General features: G+C 44.7%; 1 protein-coding gene across 7 annotated transcripts in view; it reads left to right on the top strand.

The window, feature by feature from the left end:
• The first annotated feature begins 8,673 nt into the window (after positions 1 to 8,673).
• The window catches only part of LOC116985887 (E3 ubiquitin-protein ligase MGRN1-like), a 96,824-nt gene continuing 94,398 nt past the window's right edge, over positions 8,674 to 11,099 (top strand). For 6 of the 7 annotated variants that reach the window (XM_033040997.1, XM_033041001.1, XM_033040995.1 and 3 more), the window contains exon 1: positions 8,674 to 9,085. In XM_033040997.1, coding sequence (XP_032896888.1) covers positions 8,998 to 9,085 — 88 coding nt within the window. In that variant the 5' untranslated portion in view covers positions 8,674 to 8,997. The remainder of the gene's footprint in view (positions 9,086 to 11,099) is intronic. The other variant, XM_033040994.1, reaches the window with a different exon arrangement.

The raw sequence follows: 11,099 nt of genomic DNA, 5'->3' as shown, positions 1-11,099 counted from the left end.
CTGGCGCGGTTTAGCTGCTGCTGCTCTCTCTCCACGTTGTGTTTTTGATTTTTTTGTCTTTGGATCGAATTCTGTCTTTAATTTGTGTATTGGTGATGTCTTTACTATTTATTTTACTCTGATTATATGTTTTTTACTCTTGTTAAATACTGTAAGGTGTCCTTGAGACTTTTGAAAGGCGCCCACACATAAAAATTATTATTATTATTATTCAAATTGTCAACATACTTTGTTTAAAATAATTTAAAATAACATTAAACATAAAGTATCTACAAACTGAACTAATTAAATTTTAATTTTAATCCAGAAATGTGTCGACTAAGTGCAGAAAATTAATCAGGAAGCTTTAAAAATATTGTGTTAAAAATATTTTCATTAAATTGCTCAGGGCTTCAACGAAACCACATTCGGAGTAATGAGTGCAGTTTTACTTTTTCTGTATCCAAAGAAAACCCAGAGTCAGTGCAACAGTTGACCCCTGGGGTGAGAGGATTTTTCTATTTTTATTTTTAACCTTTCGGGTAAACAGAACAAAAAATTCAATTTCTCACGAGTGACAAGCTATTACAAAGTTGATTCACATTTCAAAGTTTCCCCATATCAGCCAAACAGTTTGAACAGGAGGAATCTCCTAATTGATACCTTTGGTTGACTGCTGTGGACACTCATCCAACTTTGCTTCTGTTTTAATTTTTTGTGTGTAATGTGAATATGTTAGTTTGTGTCCAAGATGGCTGTCGGAAGGGAGAGTGGACGCTGGCGCGCTTTAGCTGCCGCTGCTCTCTCTTCACATTGTGTTTTTGATTTTTTGTCTTTGGAGCGAATTCTGTCTTTAATTTGTGTATTGGTGATGTCCTTATTATTTATTTTACTCCGACTATATGTTTTTTCTCTCTTGTTAATTTTCTGTAAGGTGTCCTTGAGACTTTTGAAAGGCGCCCACAAATAAAATTTATTATTATTATTATTATTAGATGCAGATCAATGAAATTATGGAATAGATCATTGTTAGCTAGGGGAAGTTGACAATGAAGCATACAAGGATAAAATTTGACCAGGAGGATAGTCAGACTGGTCGGAGAACTAGGATGGGGGAGGGATGGAGAGAGAGAGAGGGAAAGCAAAGGTTACAAAAGAATTCATACCGCTGTGTTGTAAGCTGCCCAAGCAAAATATGAAGTGCTGTTCCTCTGATTTGCATTGGGCCTTACTCTGCCAGTGGAGGAGGCCCAGGATGGCGAGGTCAGTATGGAAATGGGAGGGGGAGTTAAAGTGTTTAGCAACCGGAGGATTACGTAGGTCATGAATGAGGGAATACAAAGGATGCTAAACAAAAGATTATTAAAAAAATTAGATCTCCATAATTATCGAATCAATTACAATAATGCAACCCCCCTCCCCATTATCCCAATTCACCCCTTCTTCTCCCAGAATCATAGTTACTATTTAATCTGTACTGGCCAAAATGTTATCCTTGTCTTCAAAGGAAGTAAGTATATTGTGTTTATTAGATAGAATGATTTTCTGTGATCCTTATCCTATATCTGATTTCATTCTCATATGCTGTAAACATCAGTCAAATCAAAGCTTTTCTAATCTAATATCTCTCCAAAAGTTGTGATTGAGGTCTACAGCTAAGTGCCCAGATTTTCCTTCCCCTCCCTTGTCAGTTGAAGTGTTTCCAACTCACATTCCAAATTAATGACTGAGCCAGAAATATACAAAGCAGAGAGAATTACTGTTCTCATGTTTGTAAAGAACAGTCTCATTAATTACAGGCCACATAAATAATCTGGACTTCCATATCTTTGTCTACATATTTCTGACAATATTTTTAATCGGATGCACGTTTGTTTTTATAATCTTCCTTTACGAAAATAACAACAATGGATGTAAATTTGGGCTGAATTTGATGCCAAGTCATGTAATGAAGAATAAATTAGCTCTGGGAAAGCTAATTCTGATGAAGATAAAGCAAATAAAAGTGGATAGATAAAATAAAATATTTTAAAAAATAGACACTTTTAAAATCTCGAACAAAATATAATGCCCATTGAAACGAAACCTTTATTAATGTACACCTTAATTGCAATAGCACGTTTATTTAACTGAATTGCCGGCCAAATGAAGATTGATATCGATGCACGTAGAACTGCTGCTTGATCATGGAGGGTGTGGCAGTGGTAGCAGAGAGATTAAAACCAGGGAAATTTTAAAGATCCGAATTAGAGGAGCATGGATACCTTGGAGATGGTTTGAGATTATGGCAAGATTTGAGGGAATCACGACGGCATGAGTAGATTTCAAAACAAACATGAGAATTTGAAAATCAAGACATTGTTAAAGCAGGTTGCCTATAAGTCAACAAGCGCATTGTTCATGAATGGACAGGGGTTGGTAAAAGTTAGAATATATAGGCAACAAAGATTTGGATTATAGATTTAGGAGAACAGTTTGAGAGCGCCTGGCAATGTGGATATTGAAACCAACAAGTAGGGAGATCGAAAGCTTCAGCAGAAAATGTGTTGAGGCAAAGCAGGGAGATGTCAATGTAGAAGTAACTCTGAAAACTGGCTGTTGGAAACAGAAAAAAACCCCATACCAATTGAAGCAGAATGATAAAGCTACATTTGTGGAGAGAGAGTAGAACAGAGTGGCTCTGTAAAATGGTTAATGATGTTCAAAATAAACGAGAGGAAGAGCACCTTTTCTTATTTCCAGGTCCGTTGCCAGCCTTGGTTGGGATTTAATATTTAATTTAACCAACAGGTTTTTGCTCTTTCTTTTTTTCCTCTCCTGCCTCAACTGGAAAGGAGATTGGGCTTTATTGCCTGCCATGACAGTGAGGAACATGGGGGATCCGCTGTGGTGGATGTTTATGTTAATTTTTATGTAGTTGTCTTGTTACTTTTTTTTTGTATGGCTGTATGGTGATTTGAATTTCACTGTACCTTAATTGGGACACGTGACAATAAACTGACCTTGAAACCTTGAATTTTTACCTTAACAACTTTAATAATAAATAATAATAATAAATTTTATTTGCGGGCGCCTTTCAAAGTCTCAAGGACACCTTACAGAAAATTAACAAGAGAGAAAAAACATATAGTCGGAGTAAAATAAATAATAAGGACATCACCAATACACAAATTAAAGACAGAATTCGCTCCAAAGACAAAAAATCAAAAACACAATGTGAAGAGAGAGCAGCGGCAGCTAAAGCGCGCCAGCGTACACTCTCCCTTCCGACAGCCATCTTGGACACAAACTAACATATTCACATTACACACAAAAAATAATCCCCCCACAATGGTTACCACTGTGGGGTAAGGCACAATGTCCAGTCCCCATCCCCAGTTCTCCCAAAGTCAGGCCTATTGAGGCCTCCGCTATTGCCTCTACGGAGGCCCGATGTTCCTGGCCGTTCTGGCCGGGTGCTGTTGCCCCGGCGTCGGGAGAGTCCTGTCAGCGGCTGGGCCACATGGAACGGCCGCTTCCTAACTGGGGACCGCGGCTTCCGAAGCCGACAAGGCCGCGCCGGTTTGGAGCTCCCAGGCTCCCGATGTTAAAGTCGGCGCCGCCCGCTCTGCTCCGCAGACCCGCAGCCCGGAGGTGTTGATCTCGGCGGTCACAGCTCACCGGAGCTCCAGCGCGTCGATCCAGCGCGGCGACCCAGGCAAGGCATCGCCCGCTCCGTGATAGCGCTCCAGCGCTGTACCGCCACCGAAGCCGAGGTGCTGGGCGGTCCCCGCCAGGAAACGGCGCTCCACGCCCGCTGGTAGGCCACGAGGACGGGTCGACGGGGCAGCCCGGAGAAAAAGCTGCCTCACCGACCAGGTAGGGACCTAGAAATATTATTACCCCCTACCCCCCACATTAAAAAGACTATCTCTCCCACAAACAGGGCACTGGACTAACTAAAACTGCAAAAAAAAAAGTGAATTAAACGGACGGCTGCTGGTTAGCAGCCGTTCACCAAGATGGCTCCTCCCAACTTTGGCCTACATCCCATCACAGTTATTCCATCTGTTCTCTCCAACCCTTTTCCTTTCTGCAACTTAATACACTTGTTTTCTTATTTTACCTGCTGTGTGCATCCAGAATAGTTTGTCATTGTTTTGAATCTCCGGCATTTGCAGTTCTTTTTTTCATCAATAATACGATAATAACATTGTTGGTTGAGAAATGGATATCGAAGAAGAAAGCAGGGAGAACAACCCTACTCATCAATGTAATAGTTCCATGTAATCTCTTATTGACCTTGAGAAGCTGAACCTATTGTCTCTCAGCTGAAAGATGGGAGTGAGATTGGTTTTGAATCACAAGAAGCACAAATGCAATTGGTACTTTACCTTTTTTGAATTTATTATTGATTAATAAAATGTGAGGACATCAGGTGCTGATATTTAATCTAAAAATCTGCATTTATCGATTTAACATAAATTTTATTATTTACCTTATTTTTTAATAAATACTAGACAAAATGGGACCCGTTGGGTCCCAGCTTCACACGGGAGGGCTGGTCCCCCAACGCAATATTCCACCTCTCCACAAATTCCAATATGGCTGGCCAGTGTGGGGGGCTTTCTGGAGCGCTAGCATGGTGTTGTGGGCCAAAGGGACTGGTTTCCAGAGGGCTAGTATGGACATTTTGGGCCGAATGGATTCTTGGCTGGCAGCTCAGTCACAGAGATCACACACACACACACACACACACACACACACACACACACACACACACACACACACACACACACAATTTATGGCAGTAAACTTTCTTGACTACGCACATGGCTGAGTGCGGCTTCTGCACTTTGGGGCTTCCGCAGTCAGCATTGCAGTTTCAAGCACAGGCAGGGCAGCAGGCCAAACCAAAGATCTTATAGCGGAGCAAGATAGGCTACTCCTGCGAAATGCAATGGACTGACGTGTAGTACGCTATGGAGGGGATCATGGGCTCTGCTATAGGATCTTTGGGCCAAACAACTCATGGCATTGTCATTAAAGGCTAACAAATCATTTATTGCAAGTACATTGCAGACTCACAGTTCAGTTGATTCACAGCTTAGAATGAGAGTCGTGGCCTCTCCCTCGCAATCTTGCAGGGTTTTATAGTCCTGCTCCCCCCCCCCCCCACCTCGGAAGGGCCGTTACCTTCATCGCGGTGATTGACAAGCGAGAGGATCTCAAGGTATTTTAAAACTCATAACTTTTTTATTTTTCATCTATGGTAAAAATCCTCGGGGCCTGCTCAGCAGAGGAGGACTGTGAGTAAGATGGCCAAAAATCATAGCAATATATGGTAGCGTTTTTTTCTAAAATCAATATACAGCGCAGACAGGAAGTGGTCAAGATGAGACTTTTAATTATGTAGATGATGCCGCAAATATTTTTTTTCAGCACGATCTATTATCTGGTACTTATGGAGGAAAATAATCATATATGAGGCCTTTTTTCAAACCCACAGTGCGTAGAAGCCTTTCTGAGGTGTGGCTTCACAAGACTTCCCGAGAAGTCTTCACAAGGTGGCACGATCGTGGACCTGGGAACTCGCCTGATGGACCCAAAGACAAATGACGGTGGCCTGTCGAGGGAAGCCGCTGGACCTGGACCCTGGTCGCCTCCTGAAGAACGGAGAACAGATGAGGAGGGAGCCACTGGAGATGTCGGGCGCGAGGACCAAGGGCCGGTAGGAAGGTGATGCCTCCAGTGTCTTCAGGTCGGCTGCAGGAGGTGCCTCCGGGACACAAAGATGGGCGGGCGAGGAGAGAGACATCGGTTTGCGGACCGAACTGGTCGAAGGCGACGGAGGAAGGCCCTGCAAGAGTCTAGGGTTTACCTGGTTCGAGAGCTGCTCCTGTAGACCGAGCGCACAAGTGGACCAGACTTTGGAAATGGTGCTAAAGCATGGCGGAGCATGGATGCGTAAATATGCAAAATAAATTTCACTGTGCAGTTGAACAAGTGACAAATAAAGCACCAGTGCACCATTGAACCATAGGGAATGCAATTCAACATTTAATAAATAACAATAAATAGTAAAATAAATCCAAGAATTGTTTGCTATCTCAATACAGGGATCTGGGGTGAAGATTCTTGCATTGAATTGAATCCTTTATTTGTCATTCAGACCTTTCGGTCTGAACAAAATGCTGTTGCCTGCAGCCATACATGTAATAATAACAAAACACAATAAACACAAATTAACATCCACCACAGTGAGTTCACCAAACACCTCCTCACTGTGATGGAGGCAAAAGTCTTAGAGTTACTGTCTCTTCCCTCCTCTTCTCCCTCTGCGCCGAGGCGATACCCCACCGGGCGATGGTATCAGTCCCGCGGTTCAAGCTCCGCGGCCCGGGGGTGGTCGAAGCTGCCCGCAGCTGTTGCAACGGGTGCTCCGGAAAACAGGCACCAGCCTGTGACCTGCGAGCTCCCGACATTGTCCTCCACTGGCCCGCGGCCGAGCCCCGGATCCAAGTCGCCGCCGCCTCAGCCGCCGGAGCACCGTCTCCGCCCCGCACCGGGCCGCCCACAAGGCAGCGTCTCAGCCCCGCACCGGGCTGCTCACACGGGAGCGCCTACCAGCCGGGAGCCGGTCCGCCCTCACCGGAGTGCCTTCCAGCCGATAGCCAGGCCACCCACACGGCAGCGTCTCAGCCCCGCACTGGGCTGCTCACACGGGAGCGCCTTCCAGCCGGTAGCCGTGCCGCTCACACGAGAGTGTCTCAGCCCCGCGTAGTCCACCCTCACCGGAGCCCGAGTCGTGCCGCTACCCGGACATCGCCACAGCTCGAAGACGGCCAGCCTCGCGTTGGTGAGTCCTGGCTGGCTCTACCTCCGGACCCTCGAGGTCGGTCGCAGGTTGGAGGCCGCCAGCTCCGCCATTAGGCCTCAGCGCAGACGGGGGAAGAGAAGGGGGATACGACAAAAAAGTCGCATTCCCCCGAAGGGAGAGACAGAATATTGAGCAGTGGCGTGGGTCAGGAGATCTTCGCATGGTTCTGCTGATTGATTTTGGTTTGTGATAATTGATAAGTGATACCCTGTGAGTTTGCGTTTAGTTTATTGTCACGGGTACCGAGGTACAATGAAAAGCTTTTGTTTTGTGCTAAACAAAAGTGAAAAGGTTTTGTTACTGTGGGTTGGAAAGGAATGGTTTTGATAGAGACGCTGTATTCGGAAACAAAACCAACTGCAATTAAAAATATATCCATCGCTGACAAAAGCTTTGCAAAGTACAATGCACTTAAAATGTAGGAAGGAACTACACATGCTAGTTTACACCGAAAGTAGACACAAAATGCTAGAGTAACTCAGCAGGACAGGCAGAATCTCTGGATGGAAGGAATGGGTGACGTTTTGGATCGAGACCTTTCAAAGTCCTTTAAGATGAGGGAGTGGGGGCCTGGAAAACAGGTCATTGAAAAGACAAAGGGCGTGTGAGGTGTCTTCAATATAGGTTGGAGGGATTGGACCAGAGGGGGTAGGATGGAGTCAAGGTATGTGGAAATGAATTCAGTGGGACAGGAGCAGGCAGAAACAATGGGTTTGCCAGAGCAGTTCTGTGTATGGATTTTGGGGAGAAGGTTAAACCGGGCCGTGCGGGGCTGGGGAATGATAAGGTTGGATGCTGTAGAGGGCAGACAGCCAGAGGTGATTAAGTCTGAAGAAGGGTCTCCAGCATTTTGTGTCTGTCTTCAATGCACCTAATATTTCACCTAGGAGGACTCTCTCTAACTTCTACAGGTACACAGCAGAAAGCATGCTGACTGGTTACATCGTGGCTTGGTTCAGCAACGAGCGCCCAGGAGCGGAAAAGACTACAAAAAGTAGTAAACACTGCCCAGTCCATCATCGGCTCTGACCTCCCTACCATCGAGGGGATCTATCGCAGTCGCTGCCTCAAAAAGGCTGGCAGCATCATCAAGGACCCACACCATCCTGGCCACACACTCATCTCCCCGCTACCTTCAGGTAGAAGGTACAGGAGCCTGAAGACTGCAACGTCCAGATTCAGAAACAACTTCTTCCCCACAGCCATCAGGCTATTGAACTCAACTCAAACAAAACTCTGAACATTAATAGCCCATTATCTGTCTATTTGCACTTTATCTGTTTATTTATTCATGTGTGTATATATTTATATAATGGTATATGGACACACTGATCTGTTCTGTATTCATGCCTTCAATATTCCGTTGTGCTGAAGCAAAGCAAGAATTTCAATTCAAAAAATTTTTTTTCAATTTAAAAACTTTATTGGCATGATAATTGACGTGACAATAAATTGAATTGAATTGAATTGAATTGAATAATTGTATTTCCAAAGTATAAAACATGACATACATATTTAAGATGCATAAGTATAAATAAAGTATACAGTGCATGGATAGATATGTCCCTGTACATGCAATAGGCCTACAACCCTTTATTGATTGCGTTATTGATTTCATTGTCCTATCTGGGACACATGACAATAAACTCTCTTGAATGTTGAATACAGTGCATCAGCTCAGCTGTTCCCCAGAACAGCTGGAGGTGGGGGGGGGGGGGGGGGGGGGGGTGTGGTGCGGGGGGGGGGGTAACGCATGCTGGGAACTGTAGTCCAGATCACGCAAAAGCAGGCGACAAACGGCGGCTGGGAACACCATCTCCCACGATGCACAGCGCGGCCGCCGCCTCCTCGACTTACGGGAGGAGAAGTTCGCGACAGTTACACACGACCAAACAAGAAGATGGTCTATTGTTGGTGCGTTTCCCCCTCTCCGCTGAAGGAACTAACCGTGGGATTTGTGCGCTTTACCGGCTGAGGCTCGTCCTCGCCCCCCCCCACACACCTCACCCTGCGAGGGACGTCTCTGTGTGAGGAGGAGGAGGGCGGACGGCAACTTCTCTCGCTAGCGGTGGTCGGTCGGCCTCGGCCTCGGCCTCCAGCCCCATCGCAGCCGCCCCGCTAGTGACCCCCCCCCCCCACCCCCCCCCACCCGCGGCAACATGGGCTCGGTGTTGAGCAGGAGGATCGCTGGGGTCGAGGATATCGACATCCAGGCCAACTCGGCCTACAAATACCCGCCCAAGTCTGGTAAGGAGGAGTGTGTGCGGGCCGGGCCCTCGGTGACAGGCTGTGTAGGAAGGGACTGCAGATGCTGGTTTACACCCAGGATCAACACAACATTGCTGGAGTAACTCAGCGGGACAGGCAGCAGAGGAAGGGCCTCGACCCGAAAGTGGCCCATTCCTTCTCTCCACAGATGCTGCCTGTCCCGCTGAGTTACTCCAGCATTTTGTGTCCATGCTCAGTGACAATCCCTCTCCCTGCACTTAGTTAAAGCTAACCAGTCACAAGATTTGCACGAATCTATCTGTGTATCAATTCCCGTAGAAGTAATGCATGTTTTTCCCCCCACATAACCTGGTTTACATAACGATTACATGTTATACATTCACCATTCTGCACATAGAGCACTGTTTGTTGTGTTGTTGTCATCCAACCCGAAATTGGGTTTCTGGGGGAATTCCATCACCAAGGTGTTCTTGAATCGTTCCCAACCTGTGCAACTGGCACAAGATAATGTTATGTGATTTTTATTTTGGTTACTTTTGCAATATGTTTACATTGATCCGTTCAAAACAATTATTCTGTAACCTACATTTCGAGCTGATTTTTTTATCAGTTTTTCAAGCAGAACAATATTCTGTGGAATTATTGAAAGGTTCGGGGATAAAGCAAATTACTCTTTGAATGATAAGTGAATTTATTGACACTGTAAGTAACAATCCTGTCGAGAGGACCATTGCTCAGATATTCAATTTTGACGTGGAAATCTAAAGACTGCTGGAGGTCAGAAACTATTTCCTTTGTGCAACTAATTTCCGGTACCTTGTGATTAAACAGATGTTAAATAAGCCTTTTTATTAGAGTTTCTAAACAGAAACTATGTTTAATTAAATTGAAAGCTCATACATTTTGTATCGTTTGTGTAAATCGCTGTCGCAATATCTTGGGGAAATATATTCACCCTTCGTGTATCCCGACATTGAAAAGTATATTGATGTTGCTGCAAGAGATGGTGCTATTTTGATTAAGTGCAGCAATATTTCAGCAAAGTAACTGAAATTCTGGGCATTTGATTCTGCTCTTTAAAAATCATCGCAGTCAGGTGTCTCGGGCAATCCAGTCGAGTCTATTCCTTCTACGCTCGCCTATGCCCTGGAAATTTATTTTCCTATGCACTCTATCACAACAATTGCCGCTCTCCAATTTTTGAAATATTATCTGATTCAGCCTCTTGGCCCATCAACCATTCAAGTATCTGACTCGCGCAGATTTAATTATTCAATGATCCTTTAATACGTTACAGATCCTGAAAAGCTGTGACAGCTTCACCTTTGTCACATCTTGCATGTCTATTAGAACGAAGTATGATATTACCCTGCTGCAACAAATAAAGTTTAAGCAAACTATTTGTGCCTATCTCACACCAAGGCTCCTTTCCTTGCTTGTCTGCTAACCTTATCCGTCCCTGTAATTGTGGTTACCATGATTTTATCCTCTCCCCTGCCTCCCAAAAACTCAGATTCTAATGTGTGGTGCATTTTTTGGTTTCTTTGTTAGCAGCTGCACTATCATCTGTTTGAATCCAAGTGAATTTTTAATTAAAATTGTGATTTGAGGTAGTGGGGAGGCAAGGGAAAGGTGCAACATTTCAGGATTCAACGCGATGGTGTAAAAAGTTAGCACAACATTTTGCATTTGATGACTCAATAAAAAGGTTATTTCATATAATAATAAGAAGAAATGGGTTGCTTAATGTGTAAGTAAGCCCCATAAAGAATCCTAGAGACATAAGACACTGCGGATGCTGGAATGTGTAGCAAAAAAACAAAACAAGAGCTGTTGGAGGAACTCAACTGGTCAGACAGCATCTGTGGATGGAAGTTGTTTCTGGATTGAAAGGTTGGAGGGGAACTTGCTAGTATAAAGAAGGGGGAGGGTGGGGGGTGGGGACAGAGCAAGTAAGTGATAGGTGAAAATAAGTAAGGAGGGGTTGAATGGCAAATAATTGTCAGGAGAAGAGGAGATAGCGACAGAGGCT

This window comes from Amblyraja radiata, chromosome 22, assembly GCF_010909765.2.
Source record: "Amblyraja radiata isolate CabotCenter1 chromosome 22, sAmbRad1.1.pri, whole genome shotgun sequence".
Classification (NCBI taxonomy): Eukaryota; Metazoa; Chordata; class Chondrichthyes; order Rajiformes; family Rajidae; genus Amblyraja; species Amblyraja radiata.
This window is presented reverse-complemented; position numbering and strand designations above follow the sequence as displayed.